This window comes from Fukomys damarensis, unplaced genomic scaffold (genome assembly GCF_012274545.1).
Source record: "Fukomys damarensis isolate Sample0158 unplaced genomic scaffold, DMR_v1.0_HiC HiC_scaffold_15, whole genome shotgun sequence".
In the NCBI taxonomy this organism is placed as follows: Eukaryota; Metazoa; Chordata; class Mammalia; order Rodentia; family Bathyergidae; genus Fukomys; species Fukomys damarensis.
This window is the reverse complement of record NW_022900927.1, coordinates 9,556,844-9,580,228: the sequence shown is the minus strand read 5'-3', so window position 1 is coordinate 9,580,228 and position 23,385 is coordinate 9,556,844. Positions and strand designations below refer to the sequence as shown.

At 36.7% G+C, this 23,385-nt stretch overlaps 1 protein-coding gene across 2 annotated transcripts in view; it reads right to left on the bottom strand.

The window, feature by feature from the left end:
* Positions 1–10,607: 10,607 nt before the first annotated feature.
* The window catches only part of Nell2 (neural EGFL like 2), a 390,044-nt gene continuing 377,266 nt past the window's right edge, over positions 10,608–23,385 (bottom strand). For both annotated transcript variants that reach the window (XM_010638373.2, XM_010638375.3), the window contains exons 17-20: positions 22,031–22,224; positions 20,702–20,878; positions 17,006–17,230; positions 10,608–11,252 (exon numbers count right to left, since the gene is read on the bottom strand). In XM_010638373.2, coding sequence (XP_010636675.1) covers positions 11,202–11,252; positions 17,006–17,230; positions 20,702–20,878; positions 22,031–22,224 — 647 coding nt within the window. In that variant the 3' untranslated portion in view covers positions 10,608–11,201. The remainder of the gene's footprint in view (positions 11,253–17,005; positions 17,231–20,701; positions 20,879–22,030; positions 22,225–23,385) is intronic.

The window sequence follows — 23,385 nt, the reverse complement described above, 5'->3', positions numbered from 1 at the left end:
CATATGGATCTAGTTTCAATCTTTTTCACATTGATCACCAGTTTTCTCAGGAAAGTACCATTTGTTAAACAGGCTATCTTTTCTTCCAATATGTATTTTTGGCCCCTTTGTCAAAAATCAGAAGGCTGATTGTGTATGGGGTTGTTTTGATGCTTTTGTTCTATTCCCTTAGGCTATATTTTTGTGACAGTAGCATGCTGGGTTTGTTACCACAACTTTGTAATGTAACTTGAAATCTGGTGGTGTAATGCCTCCTGCTTTGCTCTTTTTGCTCTACATTGCTTTTACTACTTTGAGTTTCTTCTGGTTCATTTGAATTTAGGATATTTTTTAATTTTGAGAGGAATGTTGATATTTTAATAGGGATTGCATTGAATGTATAGATGCCTTTTGGTAGTATGGCCATTTGAACAATATTAAGTCTGCCTATCTGATAACAAGGTATATTTTTCCATTTTTGAATGTTGTCTTCAATTTCTTTCTTCAGAGTTCTGTAGTTTTCTTTATAGAGACCTCCTTGGTTGGGTTGGTTTTGGGTTGAATTTAACATTTTTAAGCTGTCATGAATCACATTGCTCTCTTAATTTTTTTTCTTGATGTTCAGGACACTATTAAATTTTGTGGGTTGATTTTGTTGCCTGTTTCATTTTTCATAATGACATATGTCAGTATCTTTCCAGGTCTATGGCCTATATTTGCTTCTATTTCATATAGTACAAATTAACTATGATTTCAAGATATATCTATAATTTTTTAGTCTATTGTAAAATGTGTGGAGGACAAGAAAATTCTAATTTTTTTGGAAAACATTCTCTTACTTTTCATAAGTAGATCTTTCACTTACATGGTCTGTTTGTATGAAAAAAATAAGTTTTTATGCTTTTGTTTTCCCATAACCAATGTTCATAGTCCAATTTATTCATTATAGCATCAGTTATCTAAATATGTGTGAGATGGTTCCTTCAGTCTCTGTCTCTGTGTATCTGTCTGTCTGTCTGTCTGTCTCTCTCTCTCTCTCTCTCTCTCTATATATATATATATATATATATATGTATGTATATTGCAATACTTAAATTCAATATCGACCTTATAGAGAAAATTTATTCTTGATTTGTTTTTCATCCCATTCAATTTGTGACAAAAATTGTGGAGAGAATTAAGTTTCTGAACTGAAGTTTCTCTCTCCCTCCCTCTTACAATATCTTTATTTTCCATCTGTATATATTCTGTGGTTACATGTCTGCACAAATATTTTGCCGTCTATCTACACATCCATCTATTATTCATCCAGGACTTAATTCTTATACCTTCATATCTTTTTCATATATATAGCAGCACAAATCCCGTTGTCATCAAACATAATTCTTCTTTCAAACAGTGTTGGCTGTTCTTGGCCATTTGTTTCTCTATAACAATTTAGGGTCACCTTTAAGGAACTTTTTCCCAGTTAGAACTCCTGGGGAGAACTGATTTTTGTGATAATCTTCTTACCCATTATTTCACTTAATTGGATCTTCTTTGATATTAAATTTTTTAGCTCCCACACTGCTATTATTACCATCACGTCTGAAATTGTGTGGTATCAATGTACTTCCTACTCCCCACCTCTCCAGCCTTACTTCTCCCCCTGTGTATTCTCCATAGGGTAACAAAAGTAATTGTAAGATTATGGCACAGTTATGCTCAGAACCCTCTAAGGACTCCCCTGTCAGTAAGAATAAGACCTCATCCCCCTAGCCATGGTCTAGAAGGGCCTCACTTGGTCATCAGCAACTTCCTTGACTATATCTCCTCCATGCAAGCACTCAGCGGGGTCGCTCTCCCAGTATACTTCTAAGCATGTTCCCTCCTCAGCCCTGCACACATGGCTCCTTCTGCTAGTAATTAGCAGTCTAGGTATGCAGATGGCTCATTCTCTCACTTCATACAAGTATTTTCTCTACTTCTGTTTACCTTAAGGAAAGTTGTGGGGTTTTTTTTGTTTGTTTGTTTGTTTTTTTTACCACCCTAGCTAAACTATCATCCCTGTCCACATCACCATCCCAACCCAGGCTAATTATATGTATCTCAGCACTTGTCACTGTCAGACATAGTATCTATTTGTTAATTTTCTCTTCTCCCTCAGGGTATAAGCTGCATGAGTAGGCAGAAAGTGAATATTTGTGGTCTGTCCGTACTGCTCACTGTGTTTCCTGGGCACTTCATGGTAACCCTGTGATGGTGAAGTTAGCACACTCACTAGGCTCATCACACAGGATATAGCAGCATGTTTAGAATAGGTCAGGCCCTCAAAAATGATTTGTTGGATGTAGGTTTGTATTTTCTTCATGTGGTCATAATTTCTTTTGAGAAACATATTCCTAAATTTCTTATTTCATACAACAATATCTCACATTTTTCTCTATTTCCCCCTATGTATGGCTGTGGCTTTGTGGAAGAGATAGAAAACTATTTAAAAATAACTCAGAATCATTTTTACCTTTCCATGTACACACACTCTTGTTTTAGATTTATTTTGGAACAGCTAACACTAAAGATAAATAGGAAAGCATGTTTTAAATGAAATATTTTGCTAGTGACAGTCATATATTGTACCATCTGTCATTCAGAATAAAGAAAAATTTCAGAATCTGCCATGGAAACAATCTTATGAAAAGTGATTTAATCTCAGAACAGCAACGTGGCCTCCTGGCAAACAGAAGGAGTATAAGACACTGCAACTCAGGTTATGCTAATCCAAACTCTTTCAATGGCTCTATTGTCTGCCAATTTATGTCACCACAGATCTGGAGCCACTATTGCCCACTTTTCCACCTGCATGTCTACCAGGTAAGGTCAATTTTTCTGCAAGAGATGCCAATTATTTCATGGTGGACATTGAATTCTAGGGTGGAAAACAGTGCATCAATAATGGATGTCAGTAAGAACACAATGAGCCAACTTCATTGCCAAGGCTGCTGCAGAGGGAGAGAGCCAGGCACCACCCTGAACAGTGTACAGGGCACAGTGTTGCCATATTGCCTTCAACAGTCCTTTCAGCATGAATATCTCTGAGGTCCATTTACTATTGGACTATAAACACTGTACATTTGCAAAAATAAAAAACAAAAGATCTTGCTCTAAAACCAATTGGTATCATCAATGCTTAAGCACCAGATCAACAGGACTGGGACCATGCAGGTGTCTATGGGATCTGCTGAGCTTCAAAAGAACTCAGCTAGTCAGTGGTGCAGAGTCTTGATAGATGAGGTAATGCTTAGTGAACCAAAGCTCATCTTTTATTCAATACCTGTACCTTTAGCTTTGTTCAAACTGAATAACTCCTGTACTGCAGCACTCAAGGGTATTGACTGCTGTTTTAGAGCTTTGATGTACTGTTCATTTTGTAAGGCAGTTGCAGGGTGTCTCAACTTTGGCTGTAGACAGCCACATTATTGGGCAGATAAAAGGAGTTCCATGATACTTCAGTGTAACTGGCCGCACCAGAACTCTCTTTACCAGCACAAAAGATAAGCAAAACAGCAACGTGGCAGTCTTTTAGTTAGGTAGATAAATGATAGAGGGTACATTACTTACTGGAGAAACATATTTAAATGTTCTTGGTTTTTGTTATTTTTCCCCTCAGAAAAGAGAAAAAAAGGAAATATAGCAAGAACCATTTCTACCAATACTTGCACTTAAAAGAGCTAAGCACCTTTAGATTAAATTCATGCTTCTTAGTTCTCCCTTTCCCATAACGTTGATGTTATTTCAACCATCACCTTTTTGCAGTTCTCACCAGGGAGAAACAAGGCATTAACTGCCTGTTTAGGAAGGGACAAAGTGTTTAATAAACAATTGATTACTATTTGTAGGGTTCTGCAGATAAAACAGTAAATTCTCCTGGTGGGAGTAGATCTTCTGTTTAAAGTATTTCTCCCCTTTAAGGGGAAAAATTCAATGGGGACAGATTTATTGATTTAATGGCCCTGAGAAAAGCACTGTCATATTTTCCTCTTTCCTTCTCAGCATTATAAGAGTTTTCTTTCATTCAGTCATTTGTGAAAAGCGAGAGTCTTCAAGTCATCGGCATGCTCAGGATACGTCGAGGACTAAAGTGACTAAGACTATGAAATTTCAGACTTGAATGTCCTTCCCGAAAGACGTACCTACATAAAGAATATATGTGTGAATGGATGTAAATGTATGTATGAGTCAGTACACACAATTCTTACTCTCATAAAAACAAGTTAAATAAGTATTTGTTTCAGGAGTAATCAATATGAAATATCAAAACTATATATAGAAAAAAAATAATGTGGAAAAAATCTTCAAATTAACAGAGATACCCTCTTGGACACTCAACTTCTACATATCATGGTAATATAGTAGATTAAGATAAAACTTATGCTTTGCTGAAAAATACATTAAATAAAAAGGCTACAAAAATTCTGTATGATAAATCCAGGGAATATAGAGAAATACTAGAATTTATACATGCAATAAATTTTATACATGCCCAAGTATTAATACATAAATTGTCCTCCATTCAGCCCATCTTCAGTTGTTTCCATAGCAATGGTGACAGAATAGCTAAAAATCACTTTACCATTTCTGCAGCTTTGTAGTGGTCTTCTTCTATTTCCATTTTTTTCTCTGAAGAAAAAAATGCCTCCATGCAGCTAAACATTAATTTCACAATGCTTTTATTTCCTTTTCATCCTAGTACAGAACATAATAGGGCTATACTGGATTAACTTCCCTCATGGATTTATATTTTTGTTTTTCTCCTGAGATTTTGGTGGAAATTTAACATGGAATATAATAATCTCCTTTAACCTTGAGAAAGATTTATATATCCATATATGAAGGACCAGTTCTTGAAGACATTCCCAACCTTTACAGAATTCCCTCTTTATGTTTATCTGTCAGAATTCTGGCAGGAACCAGATGGCACACTTAAGATGGCTGAAGAAACAGTTTTACAAAGGGACCATTTATAAGAATGTGACTGGAAATAGGAACAAGAAATAGAGCAGGGACTTCCCAAGGACAGAACAGCCAGAGTTGTTATCATCTCTAGGGCAGAGGAAGCCCTAGAAGTTATCTGAATATAAAGGGGGTGGCTGGACCAAGAAGGTGTCTGTGGAAGCTGTAGCCTTTGGGAAGGTGACACAGCCAATCCTGGTGGTGACCTGCTAAGAAGGAAGCCAGAGGAACAAAGGTCCAAATTTTACCTTGGGTTGTATTCTACCAGTGTCCCCACTGCAGTGTAACCGAGACCAGACCAGAACCCAGAGGAAAGAGAACCCATTAATACATTTTCATATAGGTCATCTTCACTGGTCAAGACACAAAAGCAGAGAAGAAAAAAAAATGAACTAAGGATTTAGAGAAATATCCATCTCATCCCCACTTAAGCATATGATTTAGTGAAAATCACTCTTCAACTTGGAAATAACAGAGTGGGAGTTTTTCTTCAGTAGAGAAAGTAATTCATATTTTGAACTATATGTGGAAGGGAGACACAAAGACTCATACATGTTATAAGGTAAGAGAAATATTTATTTAATTTTGCACAAGAACGAGCTCATACTGAACAAATTCAACCAAATAATATTAAGTGCAGTAAAACAAGGAAATAGGAATGACTTTTCTTGTTAGAAAATATTAAGTAACCATGCCTGTGCATTATTTTTATCATAACAATAACTTGTTTCAGATTTCTTTTCAGAGTGTATACTGTACATAACATGTTATAGCTTCTTTGCTTTACTTCTGAAAATATAATTCATTCACCTCCTTACATTTTATTTTTTGCAGTGAGCAACCTACTGATTCATGAAGATTCTTATCTAGGAGAACTTCTGCATCAGTGAAGCCAGAGGCTTTCACAGATCCGTTATATATATATATATGTATGTATATTGCAATACTTAAATTCAATATCGACCTTATAGAGAAAATTTATTCTTGATTTGTTTTTCATCCCATTCAATTTGTGACAAAAATTGTGGAGAGAATTAAGTTTCTGAACTGAAGTTTCTCTCTCCCTCCCTCTTACAATATCTTTATTTTCCATCTGTATATATTCTGTGGTTACATGTCTGCACAAATATTTTGCCGTCTATCTACACATCCATCTATTATTCATCCAGGACTTAATTCTTATACCTTCATATCTTTTTCATATATATAGCAGCACAAATCCCGTTGTCATCAAACATAATTCTTCTTTCAAACAGTGTTGGCTGTTCTTGGCCATTTGTTTCTCTATAACAATTTAGGGTCACCTTTAAGGAACTTTTTCCCAGTTAGAACTCCTGGGGAGAACTGATTTTTGTGATAATCTTCTTACCCATTATTTCACTTAATTGGATCTTCTTTGATATTAAATTTTTTAGCTCCCACACTGCTATTATTACCATCACGTCTGAAATTGTGTGGTATCAATGTACTTCCTACTCCCCACCTCTCCAGCCTTACTTCTCCCCCTGTGTATTCTCCATAGGGTAACAAAAGTAATTGTAAGATTATGGCACAGTTATGCTCAGAACCCTCTAAGGACTCCCCTGTCAGTAAGAATAAGACCTCATCCCCCTAGCCATGGTCTAGAAGGGCCTCACTTGGTCATCAGCAACTTCCTTGACTATATCTCCTCCATGCAAGCACTCAGCGGGGTCGCTCTCCCAGTATACTTCTAAGCATGTTCCCTCCTCAGCCCTGCACACATGGCTCCTTCTGCTAGTAATTAGCAGTCTAGGTATGCAGATGGCTCATTCTCTCACTTCATACAAGTATTTTCTCTACTTCTTTTTACCTTAAGGAAAGTTGTGGGGGTTTTTTTGTTTGTTTGTTTGTTTTTTTACCACCCTAGCTAAACTATCATCCCTGTCTATATCACCATCCCAACCCAGGCTAATTATATGTATCTCAGCACTTGTCTGTCAGACATAGTTCTCATTCTCTCACTTCATACAAGTATTTTCTCTACTTCTGTTTACCTTAAGGAAAGTTGTGGGGGTTTTTTTGTTTGTTTGTTTGTTTTTTTACCACCCTAGCTAAACTATCATCCCTGTCTATATCACCATCCCAACCCAGGCTAATTATATGTATCTCAGCACTTGTCACTGTCAGACATAGTATCTATTTGTTAATTTTCTCTTCTCCCTCAGGGTATAAGCTGCATGAGTAGGCAGAAAGTGAATATTTGTGGTCTGTCCGTACTGCTCACTGTGTTTCCTGGGCACTTCATGGTAACCCTGTGATGGTGAAGTTAGCACACTCACTAGGCTCATCACACAGGATATAGCAGCATGTTTAGAATAGGTCAGGCCCTCAAAAATGATTTGTTGGATGTAGGTTTGTATTTTCTTCATGTGGTCATAATTTCTTTTGAGAAACATATTCCTAAATTTCTTATTTCATACAACAATATCTCACATTTTTCTCTGTTTCCCCCTATGTATGGCTGTGGCTTTGTGGAAGAGATAGAAAACTGTTTAAAAATAACTCAGAATCATTTTTACCTTTCCATGTACACACACTCTTGTTTTAGATTTATTTTGGAACAGCTAACACTAAAGATAAATAGGAAAGCATGTTTTAAATGAAATATTTTGCTAGTGACAGTCATATATTGTACCATCTGTCATTCAGAATAAAGAAAAATTTCAGAATCTGCCATGGAAACAATCTTATGAAAAGTGATTTAATCTCAGAACAGCAACGTGGCCTCCTGGCAAACAGAAGGAGTATAAGACACTGCAACTCAGGTTATGCTAATCCAAACTCTTTCAATGGCTCTATTGTCTGCCAATTTATGTCACCACAGATCTGGAGCCACTATTGCCCACCTTTCCACCTGCATGTCTACCAGGTAAGGTCAATTTTTCTGCAAGAGATGCCAATTATTTCATGGTGGACATTGAATTCTAGGGTGGAAAACAGTGCATCAATAATGGATGTCAGTAAGAACACAATGAGCCAACTTCATTGCCAAGGCTGCTGCAGAGGGAGAGAGCCAGGCACCACCCTGAACAGTGTACAGGGCACAGTGTTGCCATATTGCCTTCAACAGTCCTTTCAGCATGAATATCTCTGAGGTCCATTTACTATTGGACTATAAACACTGTACATTTGCAAAAATAAAAAACAAAAGATCTTGCTCTAAAACCAATTGGTATCATCAATGCTTAAGCACCAGATCAACAGGACTGGGACCATGCAGGTGTCTATGGGATCTGCTGAGCTTCAAAAGAACTCAGCTAGTCAGTGGTGCAGAGTCTTGATAGATGAGGTAATGCTTAGTGAACCAAAGCTCATCTTTTATTCAATACCTGTACCTTTAGCTTTGTTCAAACTGAATAACTCCTGTACTGCAGCACTCAAGGGTATTGACTGCTGTTTTAGAGCTTTGATGTACTGTTCATTTTGTAAGGCAGTTGCAGGGTGTCTCAACTTTGGCTGTAGACAGCCACATTATTGGGCAGATAAAAGGAGTTCCATGATACTTCAGTGTAACTGGCCGCACCAGAACTCTCTTTACCAGCACAAAAGATAAGCAAAACAGCAACGTGGCAGTCTTTTAGTTAGGTAGATAAATGATAGAGGGTACATTACTTACTGGAGAAACATATTTAAATGTTCTTGGTTTTTGTTATTTTTCCCCTCAGAAAAGAGAAAAAAAGGAAATATAGCAAGAACCATTTCTACCAATACTTGCACTTAAAAGAGCTAAGCACCTTTAGATTAAATTCATGCTTCTTAGTTCTCCCTTTCCCATAATGTTGATGTTATTTCAACCATCACCTTTTTGCAGTTCTCACCAGGGAGAAACAAGGCATTAACTGCCTGTTTAGGAAGGGACAAAGTGTTTAATAAACAATTGATTACTATTTGTAGGGTTCTGCAGATAAAACAGTAAATTCTCCTGGTGGGAGTAGATCTTCTGTTTAAAGTATTTCTCCCCTTTAAGGGGAAAAATTCAATGGGGACAGATTTATTGATTTAATGGCCCTGAGAAAAGCACTGTCATATTTTCCTCTTTCCTTCTCAGCATTATAAGAGTTTTCTTTCATTCAGTCATTTGTGAAAAGCGAGAGTCTTCAAGTCATCGGCATGCTCAGGATACGTCGAGGACTAAAGTGACTAAGACTATGAAATTTCAGACTTGAATGTCCTTCCCGAAAGACGTACCTACATAAAGAATATATGTGTGAATGGATGTAAATGTATGTATGAGTCAGTACACACAATTCTTACTCTCATAAAAACAAGTTAAATAAGTATTTGTTTCAGGAGTAATCAATATGAAATATCAAAACTATATATAGAAAAAAAATAATGTGGAAAAAATCTTCAAATTAACAGAGATACCCTCTTGGACACTCAACTTCTACATATCATGGTAATATAGTAGATTAAGATAAAACTTATGCTTTGCTGAAAAATACATTAAATAAAAAGGCTACAAAAATTCTGTATGATAAATCCAGGGAATATAGAGAAATACTAGAATTTATACATGCAATAAATTTTATACATGCCCAAGTATTAATACATAAATTGTCCTCCATTCAGCCCATCTTCAGTTGTTTCCATAGCAATGGTGACAGAATAGCTAAAAATCACTTTACCATTTCTGCAGCTTTGTAGTGGTCTTCTTCTATTTCCATTTTTTTCTCTGAAGAAAAAAATGCCTCCATGCAGCTAAACATTAATTTCACAATGCTTTTATTTCCTTTTCATCCTAGTACAGAACATAATAGGGCTATACTGGATTAACTTCCCTCATGGATTTATATTTTTGTTTTTCTCCTGAGATTTTGGTGGAAATTTAACATGGAATATAATAATCTCCTTTAACCTTGAGAAAGATTTATATATCCATATATGAAGGACCAGTTCTTGAAGACATTCCCAACCTTTACAGAATTCCCTCTTTATGTTTATCTGTCAGAATTCTGGCAGGAACCAGATGGCACACTTAAGATGGCTGAAGAAACAGTTTTACAAAGGGACCATTTATAAGAATGTGACTGGAAATAGGAACAAGAAATAGAGCAGGGACTTCCCAAGGACAGAACAGCCAGAGTTGTTATCATCTCTAGGGCAGAGGAAGCCCTAGAAGTTATCTGAATATAAAGGGGGTGGCTGGACCAAGAAGGTGTCTGTGGAAGCTGTAGCCTTTGGGAAGGTGACACAGCCAATCCTGGTGGTGACCTGCTAAGAAGGAAGCCAGAGGAACAAAGGTCCAAATTTTACCTTGGGTTGTATTCTACCAGTGTCCCCACTGCAGTGTAACCGAGACCAGACCAGAACCCAGAGGAAAGAGAACCCATTAATACATTTTCATATAGGTCATCTTCACTGGTCAAGACACAAAAGCAGAGAAGAAAAAAAAATGAACTAAGGATTTAGAGAAATATCCATCTCATCCCCACTTAAGCATATGATTTAGTGAAAATCACTCTTCAACTTGGAAATAACAGAGTGGGAGTTTTTCTTCAGTAGAGAAAGTAATTCATATTTTGAACTATATGTGGAAGGGAGACACAAAGACTCATACATGTTATAAGGTAAGAGAAATATTTATTTAATTTTGCACAAGAACGAGCTCATACTGAACAAATTCAACCAAATAATATTAAGTGCAGTAAAACAAGGAAATAGGAATGACTTTTCTTGTTAGAAAATATTAAGTAACCATGCCTGTGCATTATTTTTATCATAACAATAACTTGTTTCAGATTTCTTTTCAGAGTGTATACTGTACATAACATGTTATAGCTTCTTTGCTTTACTTCTGAAAATATAATTCATTCACCTCCTTACATTTTATTTTTTGCAGTGAGCAACCTACTGATTCATGAAGATTCTTATCTAGGAGAACTTCTGCATCAGTGAAGCCAGAGGCTTTCACAGATCCGATGAGCTCAGGCTTCCTCTCCGGGCACGAGAAGGTCCTCATGGTGGTTCCTGCCCATTCTGCTGTAAGGGTGACGCTAGGTTCAGTAGACACAGGGTGTGGTCTAGTTTTGCACAAGAATTTTCCTTTTATGATTTGCTTAAGCTCCACAAACCTCATAATTGAAAGTTTACTCAGATGTTAACAAAAGTACACTTAGCTGCCCATCACTCATCCAATTTAAGGTTTAACTTTTGGTCTTTTTAATGAAAGGACATTCTTGAAACAGAAATCTCCCATCAGACAGTTATTTTCACAGCTCCTGAAGGCACTGTGGATCCACTGAGCAACAAATTTGACCATTCTGGAGAAAGAAATGTGGTGTATTAATTTTTCGGCCATCAGTAAATGTTCACATTTATTGACTAGAACATACAAACCAACTGTAGAATTTCTTTCTGCCCTTTCTGATCATATAGCTTTACATGACTATCACTGCAAACTGTTATGCCCAGTTATATGTAACATGTGGATGTAGCATAAATGTGTATCATAATTATTTTTTATTTATTAGTCAACAATAATATTTAGTATTTAAAAACTAGGCAAATTGCTAAATAAAGCAGACGTGATTACTAACCTCATGGGACAATATTCACAGTTTATTAAGGGAGAAAACAAATAAGAACCAAGCAAACATACAATCAGAAGTTTTGAAAAGTGCTGGAAAAGTATTGTGGACTGAATGTGTCCTCTCAAAATCCTAATCCTCCAAGTAATCCTATTAGGAAATCAGGTCTTTGGGAGTTAACTATGGTACGAAGGTGGAGCCCTGATAAATGACAGTAGTGCTGTATAAAAAAGACACGAGAGAGCTGTTGCTTTTCTCTCTGCTATCTGCCAGGAGACGCGGTTATCTATAACATCAGATCTCCTGGCATCTTGATCTTGTAGTGTGAGAAATGAATTTCTCAGCCTCTGAAACTGAGAAATGACTTTCTTTTATTTAGGCCACTGAGTCTGAGGTACTCTGTTACAGCAGCCCAAACTCTGACAAGAGAAAATCCATCAGGCTGTGCTACGAAATGAACAAAATACTGACTACTTAGATTGGTGGCCAGGATAGACTTTTCTGTAGAGGTGATACTGAAATCAAGATCTGAAGATGGCTACATGACAAGGTAGGCCAAAAGCACAGGGAACGGCTTGAGGAGACTCTGGAGTGACAAATGTTTTTGTGGTGAAGAAACTGAAAGGTCGGGGTGAGAATTTTAAGTTAGTGAAGAAAATAGTATAGAGATGAAATAGAGGAAATAGGCCAGCAAGGGATGGAGATATATCTCTATATATACATATATATCTATATATGTAATTATTTTTTATAATATGGGATCAAAATGATATAAAGTACTATAAGGAAGGAAAAATTCTATACTGTCTTCTTTTGTTCTTTGCACTCTTACATTTCTCAGCCAGCTAATGACTAATAATGAGAATACCATTATTATCATCACAGTGATGATAATTTCCTTACATTTCTTGAGTATATACTCTGTGTGAGACACTTTGCCAGGAATTTTAAATACATTATCTAATTTCAATCTCACATCATACCCAGTAGGATCACTATAAATAGTAACACTTTTTAGTTCAAAAATTGAAGATCAAGAAGCTTAAATGTCATGTCCAAAATCACACAGTTAATAAATGATTGAGCTGGGATTAAAACTCAGGTTAGTCTGTCATCCTCCATTCTATATTTTATCTCAGGTAATTGACTTTCAATTATTGAAAATGTATTATCTTTTAATATGATAAAATTAAAAGTCTTTGTTTCTATAAGATATTTTAAAATAGAAAATGTAGCACTCTAATATGTATTGAAGCACACCAAATGAGGGGAAAAGCCAGTCTCTAGCCAAGAAGAATATTGTCCATTGAACCTAGTCCTCATCCTTTCTAAATGGCTATTAAGCAGAATTATTATTCTGGCAGAAAGAGAGCCCCAATTGTCTCTAAGATCTTTACTGTCATTTTAAAGCTTTGCCTTCCTGCTTTGAGGCATACGTTTTCTAACCATAACCTGGTTAGTTGATCTCTTCTTATCCACTGGTCCAATGAGGTGATGAGTGTACTAGTCCCTGAAAGAATCCACTCCTTAAGCGGTGCGGCATTTGAGTGGAAACAGAGTTAGGAATCTCAGGTGCCTTCTGCTACAGAGTAGCAGTAGTACTGAAACTAGCATCAGAGCACCAAGAGGTACAAGCCCTTGTTATTGCTCCCATGAGTATGTTTTAAGGAGGCACTACCGGCATTTATCTTCCAAAATCTTCCAGGAGTTTTCCTCTTATTCCACGTCAATGTGTTCTGCAATTTTCAAGACAAATGTTCTACAAACTATATCATTGGCAGCTCCTTAATTAGGGAAACACACTTCAGAAAGGAAAGACTAATAAAATATCCCACTGGGGTTCCTGTTTCAGCAATGGCATAATTTCTAATGCAACGCTAACGTTCCTCTGGATAACAACTACAACATCTGGACTAAATACTAAAATAACAACTGAAAGCCACGGAGAGTGGCAGAGTGGCACTGGAGGAGTTTCAAACAAAGAAGGGAAATGTACTGTGTGAGATTCAGTTTTTGTCCTCTCGGGGCACTGCCTGGGTCCGTGCAGCTTCACTGAAGCAGAAAGCCACAATCTTTTAAGCTTTGGTAAGTCAGCGGACACTGGAGGGCTAGCAGAGTGCCTCAACACCGGGAGGGAAATACCTATAAAGAAGGAATCGACATATACCTCCCCTCAGATCCTTGGCTGGTTCTCAACCTGCAGAAGAGACTCTGAAGAGACATCAGAGAGCCCCAGAGAGAGGCTGAATGGATGAATGGATGATGCGGCTTTTTTTTTTTAATCTTAGCAAATAAAATTTGAGAACATTTTCAAAAAGGTGAAAGGGAAAATTCTACCCTTTCATAACTCCTGTCCCTCAGTTCTCATCTTTTTTTTTTTCTTTTTATTGAGATTATTGGTACATTTAGGTATACAGCACAGGTACATTCATTACCGGGATCTTGTACCTTTACATGAGAGGTCTTGGTTCTCATTTTCCCCCTTGTCCCTGCCCTCCCTTCACCCCCTCTTCCCCTCCCCATTTACAAACACTTTATTTCCATTTTTTCATTTTCTCATGTTTTTTTCCCTTATTCCCTTTTCCCTACCCTTCCCACTTTCCCTACACCTTTAGCCCTTTTCTTCCTATTTCACATTGTCAATTATCCCATTAGGATCTTATGTACTATTATAGTTTTTCACACCAGAGAAACTATTCAGTATTTACACATGTGTGACTTATTTATTTCACTTAGGAGTATATCCCCAATATGTATCCATTTTCCTATGAATGACTGTAATTTCTCATTCTTCTTTATCCAGTTTCCTCAGTTCTAATCTTATGAGGAGATACTTACTCCTCAGCAAGTAATTGGCTCACGTGCTGCACAGCCTCTTGGCATGGTACCTCTTTTAAAGGGCCCACCACAGCTGTAATGTTATCTTTATTTGTGACATGACTTTATTAATGTACATTTAGTGCACAGAATAACAGACAGTACTCATGGAGTACTTACTCAGATGTGTTGAGCACTATATAAAATTTGTTGTAGTTTGTTTCAGTTAATTCTTATAGCAACTTTCTCAAGCAGGTACTCTTACATATCCCAAGTGGGGATTATCATTTCCATCTTTAAGGGGAGCAAATTGAGTGAAATTAAGGAAGGTCCCCCAAAGTCATATAATTTATATGCTGTACCATGGTTTGCCTCCAGGAAACTTGATTTCTTGGGCTGGATTTTTGGCCGCTAGACCAGGGCTATCCAGAACACCCTGTAACGACAGAAATGTTCTCTAGCTGGGCTTTATGGTACCCAGTAAGTACCTGTGGCAGTTGAGCAACAGAAAGGGGGTTGGTGACTGAGGAACTCAATTTTAAATTTCATTTAATTTTACTTAATTTAAATGGCTTTCATACCATAATTTTGAGGAATGGCTGTGTCTGGCTTTGCTTATCATTATGTCCCTGTCCCTGTACCTGTTGCTAAAACTTTATTTATTTAGTTTGGTGTAGATGCTAAAATTATGACTATAAAAGTAAAAATTTATAGGATAGGAATCAAATCAGAATGCTTCCAAATTTGTCACTGTTTCTTGACTAAAAATGAGCAACTCAAGAATAGGATGGAGAAGTGATAAAAATCAGTGCTCTGAAAACACTGAATTTTAATGAATGTTCACCTTCAATGCAATATCTAAAGCAGTTTTACACAAACTTTAGTTTTAAAAATAGCACAAAATAAGTGTAATAAAATATTTTTTTCTAAACAATAAATTTCTTAAAATTAAACATATCATTACAATCTATGTTTATAAGAATGCAAATAGAATGAAATAGTAACCTTTAGAATCAGCACTTATCTGACGAGAAATAACTTTAATATCAAAATACACTTTCTGGAATGCATAGTACATCCCTACCAAGAGTCAAAAGATTGTAGTAGTTTTATATTAGCTCATTCATGCTCTGTACCCTAGAAAAAACACTAATGTATCCTGCTTGTTAGTAAATGCATTTTTCTTTTTTTTTTTTTAACATTCTTTTTTTTTTTTTTTTTTTTTTTTTGGTACCGGGGATTGAACTTGGGTCCTTGAGCTTGCAAGGCAGGCCACCAAACCAGTGAGCTAAATCCCTGGCCCAGGAAATGCATTTTTCTACTTAGATATACCTGTCTGAGCTATGTTTGGTATAATTTTCACACCATCTCTTGGTATATATTTTTATCTTCATTGCTTAGGACAGTAATCTATTAGATTAAGTGTGTAAGAAGACTGAATTCTATTGGGTGGTTAAATACCAGAAGGAATTTCCTATTGGTCATTATCACTCAAATTTTGAGACATCACTGTAAAATATAGTCCTATTAAGCATATATTGAAGTAGTACTGCATGTACATTATTATTAACTTTTAGTGATTTCAAATTTGTTAGTGTACTTTCAGAAAATAGTAGCAAAAGTTCACTCAGAAAGCTCTGCTTGATTGCCAAATTGCATTGATTGAAAGAACTAGAAATTTGGGTCTGAAAAGATAAAAGTGGTGTCTCAAAGCCTAAATTATTTTATTATTTCTTTGTCCTGTTACATAGAGCCACTCCAGTAAGAACTTACACTAAGTGAATCTGAACTTAATTGCTACATTAAAAAAATTTACAGAATGGAATGTTCACTTAGAAACCAGAGTAGATACAGATAGGCAATTCTGAGAAAATTCTGACATCTTGCTTTATTGTTGCTGTAGTTGATTTTAGGGCTTTACATTATTTGTTTAGTTTTAGTGTTGATCTTAAAATTATGACTATGAAGTATGAAGGCCACTAAATTAAATTTTATAAAAATAATGATCACAATACTTTCAACTTGGCCACTCTGAACTCTATGTACTCTGGTTACATTATCTATATTTTTTATCTCATTGAAGGCATAATGCTCAGTTTTCCTATGCAGATAAAGAGAAAAATCTTTATAATGATTTTTTACCAACTGCACAAATAAAATATGGTAAACTCCAATCTTAAATTCTTCAACTAAATGTAACTGACCACAACAAACTAAAAAAACATTCCCATTTTGCCTTATTGATTTCTACTTTGGAAAATGTAACATATCTAGTTTGTCAATATATTTTACAGGCTTCATAAAAGAACTAGATAAAAATCAATAAAGTAATATTGTCTTTCATGATGACAGAAGAAACATGAAGTTTAGTGCTGTAGTTTTTTAGAAGATGTGTATAGTTAGAAATATTAGGGCAATTTAAGTAAGTTGTTTTTACTAATCATTCTGGTTTCAGTACATGCACTCTCCTCTCATAATATACATCAGAGGGTGCACTTGACAATCATTTTTTATACCAATAAAGCTGAGTGACATTCCTCCCACCTCTGTTTGAACATGAAATAGAAAAAGAAAATGCTTCCCATTGCCCAGGCTAGGCACCTTCACAGCTCACATTCACACATTTGCAGCTGGCCAAGTGCTCACTACTTAAACATAATGGGCTTTACCTTACACTGGCAGAGAGTACACTCTGTGCCTTGTTTGATCCAAGAGGACCCAGTGAAACGAACCACGTTCATCTCATCCAGGCAAGTTTTGGTGATGTCGTTGCGGATGGTATCTGCCTGGCAGGGGTCGGTGACACAGCGAGGGCAGCATTCATTCTCTGGGTGGACAGTGAATTCACACTCCACATCTGGGCAAGGCAGGGGCCAACAGTCGACTTCCCCTTGCTATGAGAAAAACAGATGGATCAGAGCAGAAGGAGAGAAAGGGAGGGTACGGAGGAAGGCAAAGTGGGATGTGAAGAGAATAGTGTTTATAGCATATTCGATTTATTTGAATGATATTTATACTTAGACCGTCAAAGCAGGCAATCTACAAAAGCCCTGTCAGAGCCCTGTCTATATTGCAGTTGGATTTTTAAACAATCTTCAAGGATTAAACAAGAATAATACTAAAATAAAAGCCACCAACATTTTCCTCAGTGCAGTAAAATTTGCATCCCTCTAGCTTTCCCTGACAAAGAAATTATAAATGTGGAAGAGGTCTCTATTTAACTTCTTGATACAGGATGACATTTTCACCCCCCCCCATTTCTCATTTATTCCTTTCTCAGAGAAAATTTTGGCTATGTACCAATAAAACCTGAAATATGAAGGGACTTTTCAGTTCTTCTTTGCTCAGTTATACATTTTTCAGTATAATGTGGTAGTTAGAGACGAGCATGAACTTGATTGGCTTTGGGATCCACCCAGGAAATGGGTGGAGCACGCTTCCGGTTGTGTCTACGTGGGTCATGACAGTATGGCCTTAGGGTCCCTTGTCTCTTCCTTTCTGGCACTGCTATCCCGCTCTACTTCTTGGTTGCTATGAACTAAGTAGCTCTGCTTTGCCACGACCTTCCTTGGAGCCACCTCACTATGGGCCAAACCCCCTGACAAAGTAAGCCACCTAAATCTTTTTTTCCTTTAAGTCGTGGGGGTCAGGTATTGTTTCCCAGTGACAGGAAAGCTAATATTAAAAATTCGTACCAAAAAAATAGGGTCATTGCTGTGATTACTTCTGATCATGTGGTTTAGAAGCCTTTGGAATGGGTTTATGGGAGAAATTTGGAAAACTTTGGAGATTTTGGCTAGGGAAGCCTTAGACTTCAAGCAGAGTCCAATGGGTGATTCTGGTTGTAGCACAGATGACTGAAATGCTGATAGGAATGAAGAAAATACAGGCCAAGATCAGGAGGTTTCAGTTAGGAATGAGACATAAGCAACTGGACTACAGACCATGTGTATTACATTCCAGCAAATATAGTCTACATTTTGTCAATATATTGAGACTTTATGTGAGACAGAATAAGGGCAGTGAACTAATTGATCTGAAAGAGGAAATTCAAAGGCAGCCCAACAGCCAGACCATGGCATGGGTAATAATGGTCATTTTCAGGATTTTAAAGTGAGAACTTGGAGCAAAAATCAGAGCAGAAAGATTTAAATATTGGCCTAAAAGAACCACATATGACATTGGGGACAAAGGAAATGTGCTTGATGAAGAGATTAATGCAATTAAAAAGAAACATAATTTTTGCAGGGACAAGAAGATGTCTTGAGGCTATTTCAGGAATAGCAAGATTCCACACATCATATTCCTAAAGGTCCAAAGGTAAAAACTTTTCATTTGAAAAGAGAGTCCTTGGGCACACTGCTAGACAAGATCTGCCTAGGGTATTGGCTTCCTGGGAATTCAATTCACTGTGTTCTTCCACCCAGGTACCTCAAACGCTACTGCGGCCATTGCCCAAAGGGTTACAGTCTGCACCGGTGGCAGACCCTAGACTTGTCCTAATGCTGGCTCTATAGGCAGGTAGAGTACAGGAGTTGTGGGTTTAGGGAATTTTCTACCCAGATTTCAAAGAAAGGCTGTGGAGGCCAGGAAAGGAGCCCCCGAAAGGACAGTGAATGAAGCTGCGGGAATGGAATCAAAGGTGCAAGTAGAGACTTCAGGAAGTTGGAGATGCTAAGAATGTGTAATGTCTTCAAGGAAAGCTTCAGACAGTGAGCAGAGCCAGCCCAGGAGACAAACCATGTCGGGTGAAAACAGCAAAGCCATAGAGGTAGGGCTGTAACTCACATTTCAGCACTAGGTAGCCTGGATGCTATATATGGAAAGACAGGACTTAATGTTTGCCTGTTGGATTTTGGTCTTGCTTTGGTTGTATTCTTTCTATCCTTCTTTTCCTCCCTTTAAGAATGGGGAAATTTACCCTATGCCACTGTACTTGGGATTATAACATTTTTTTTTTATTATTTTTACAGAGATTTCCTGCTAAGAATTGGCCTTGAATCTCAGAAGTGATCTTGTCTTGGACTTTCAAAAGATGCTGCAACTGATGAAACCTTGAGGAAGGTTTTGGGATCTTTTCTGGGGACTAGTGGGGTATGTTTCTGAGTATTTCTTGGTGGGTCAGGCAGGGATAGCCTTAGGGGCCATGGCTGACCCTTTGCCTTTTCCTCTTTGGCACTGTTCCCTGGCTCTGCTGAATAGCCACCATGAACTAAGAACCATGAACTTCTGCTGTCATGTTTCTGGCTTGGAGCCTGTTGACACTGAATTGAATCTCCTGAAACCATGCAAAATAAACCTCTCTTTAAATTGTAGGTGTCAGATATTGTGTCCCAGTGACAGGAAAGCTGCCTAATACATACAGGAACTTTGAAATCCTCCCAAAGTAAGCAAACATATGCTTAGGAACTGATTTTAGACTTTCTTATTCCACATGGACAAACTGCAAAATTTGTTTTATTAAAAATGTAGTCTGTCTCCCATTTTTGTTATAATTCTGAATCTCATGGTTTTGGAGATAAAAGCATCCTTCAGGCACTAAAACTGACCTTGCTTTTTTAATTGATTTGAGGGTGGAAAGTATAAAAAAGGAAGCAACAAAAAAGCATTGCCTTTAAAATATCTTCTCACAAATAGAAGGGAATCTGGCTATCACTTCAAAGTAATCTCTTCTGTGAAACTTTCTGCTACACAGGCACAGAAAGCAATTTCCCTTTTCATTCACATAATTAGAATGGAAAAAGAAATTTATTCAACTGAAAAACATTGGTATTTTCTATATCAAGTTTTTATTCCTCTTGTTTCCAGGAGGATATATATATATATATATATATATATATATATCCAATTTTAATATGTATAATAAATACATATGTGATAAATATATCCATAGAATGTGCAAAACAAAATGCCCACCAGAATAGTATTGACAACAGTTTCAGGTGAAAATGTGTGGTTTCTGTTTGTTGTTCTGTTAAGCATGAAGGATGGATAGAAGTAGTTAGAGTAAACAAAAGCTTTACTTGCAAAAACAGTATTTTCCCCCCACAAATAACATTGTTTTATTGATAACTGCTTTTTTTAAATAAACAAATTATAAACTGAATGGAATGGTGATGAAAGGGTCTTTTCTTCTCCTGAGCTACAGAAATACTCTTGAAAGAGACATCACTCTCAGAAAAAGCATATGCAAGGTAGTGAGTGTACCACATCAACACAAGAATGTTTTTCTCAGATCTTTTATTTCATCATTCTAATCAGGCTCAGAATTGACAGTACTATGGCCCAGAACTTCATATTGGGTAGGGAAGGCAAAGTTGCTTTCCTGTTTGGATTCCAAGCCATTTTCATGTAGCTGAACTTACCAGGCAACGGCACTGCTGGCAGTTCTGGACCCAGGTGTCACCGCTGTTGTACAAGGTTTCTCCATTTTGATGGAGGCACTGACTACTAAGCCTTGGGTCACATTCAGGGCAGCAAAAGAGATCAACTGTTGGGTTCTCACAGTCACAGACCATTCTCCGGCACATAACAAATCCATTCTGTGGGGGAAGGTGAAAAAGCAGTATGCGAAACTCTTCTTTCTCAGTATGTTAATGTCATTTGATGGTTGAGATAATTCATGCTTTTTACGTAACATAATAAAATTTGTTTAAAATTCCTTTTTTGTAACTATCACATAGAAATTACCCAAGCTGGAAGACTTTCAGTTTTCTTTTTATACAATCTTCCTCAAATGACTTGACCAGAAGGAGATTTCTGATTGGTGTGATATGATAATTACTACATGGTTCTTGTATGTGTAGGTAGTGCAGTAATTTGAATACTAACCTAAATTTGTTTCGTGTGAAGATAGGTATATATTTGGTAGCTAGTCAGTACATTTGACATATTGATAAATTTCTAAAATAGTTTTGACTTTATGTCTTTGTACAAACTGTTACCAATTTCTTTCAGAATAGTATTATTCATTAAATTATAACAAATCTATTATTACCTGAGAACACATAATAGAAACCTCTCACCTGAACTGAACTATAGACCATATTGATATTTTTAACTCTTGGGTCATAGTTTGTCCACTCTGGCTTCATTTATACATTTGTCTAAATATAATATTATCACTATAAAAATTATCATAGTAGTAAAATTTTATCAACATGTGAATAAATACATTGCAGTGTAATGATATAATGGAATAGATATATCACAATATGAATGAAAATTTAAAACAATACTGAGAGAAAGAAGCCAAACACAAAGAGTATGTACTGTAAGATTTCAAATACTGGTATATGCAAGTAATCCCAGCACTCTAGGAGGCTGAAGGAGTATTATGAGTTCAATCCCATCTTAGGCAATTTAACAACATAGCGAGGCCCTAATCCAAAATAAAAAAGTGCTGGGAATGTAGCTCAGTAAAGATTCCCTGAGTTGAATCCCCAGTACAACAAACAAAGATTTCATTTATATTGAAGCTTTAGGCAAAATTAATTTAATCTATAGGGACTGGAGGCAGTATTTGTCAGGTCTAGAGGTGTAGGACTAACGGGAAAAGGACAGAGGGAACATGTGGATTAATGAAAATGTTCTATTACATTGTTATCCTGCTTAAATCCATGTATGTATCAGTCAAAGCTCACTTAAAATATTTGCAAATTACAACTCAAATAAAAATTTTTATTTAGACTAACCTGACATGAGCACACAGAACACCGGTCATTTTCTAGCACCCAAATTTGACCACTGTGTTTGACTTTTCCATCATGGTTGCAGTCCCCTGTGCAGTTCTTTCCATGAGGACACCGACAATCATAGCCACCATCCAAGTTGAAGCAAATGGTATCATTGGCACAGCTGTGCCTCCCAGTCCCACATTCATCAATATCTAGGCAAGAAACATTAGCATGCAGTGTGTTTAGAATACATTCAGCTTCCAACAACTGCAAGCCGGCAAGTTGTCTCCTAACATAAAGCATTTAACTATAAATTAATTTATACCTTATTGGCATGCATTTCCTATGAAATGCTGACTAAAGCGTGGTGCACAATCTGGGAATTTCACAGGAAAATATTATTGATGTTTGATTTTAAAAGTCAGATAACCTTGGCTAGAATTTCAACTTTATTTATATATCAGTAAATATTATTAGGCTTGAAGCATTAATTTTTTGAAAGAAGGAATACAGCTCAATTTATCAAACCAAAACAGCTTGGGTAGTGGAAACTCTAAAGTGCCCATGATATTTTACTGGGAACATCAATCCTAATGTTAAATTGGTGCTTACAAGACATCCCTTCTTAGTGGGAAATAAATGTCATGGGACCCCTAAGGCATTTTATTCAGTTTCAAATTCTGGTCTCACAGCTACTCCACCCCCCATATAAACTCTTTGCAGTGTTCTGCCTGGTTGCTCTTTCTGTACAGTCCAGGTACTTTTACACTGTCCTTAGAGCCTTATGCTCACTCACGAAGGGCAAGTGATTGTCTGCAATTACCATCTCTGTCAGAAAAACTCCACTCCTTAACTTCCATTTCATATTATCATTTCATCCTCTGCCTGACTCAACTGGCAAATGCCCATTCTTCATCTGCCCTCACCTATCCCATGGCAATCACAGCCTCTAGCATTTTCATACAGATGAAAAGCAAACATATCTTGACCCACAGATCAAGTCCATAAGAGGAGAAGAGATTCATTTTATTTACCCCATAATTTAAAGGTCACAAGTCAAAACACATTTCAGAGAGATTGTATGAGTGGCAGTAAGCAGTTATTTCCCATTTCATCTGTTTCCTCTAAGTAAAGGTCAAGAAAGAAAGAATTAAAACACAGCAAAAGCAGGTTAGAGAGGAGCTGGAATGTCTACTTTTAACTAGGGGAAGTGTATACTGATTTCCTTAAAGATTTTAAAGATGGAGTTAATTAAATATGTTTCTTCACTGACTTGATTTTAATATTAATTGATGACTCGGATTACTCAAGATTACAGGTTGGCCACATTTAATTTCTTAAATATTTATCTCCTGTAATAAATAACCATGCAA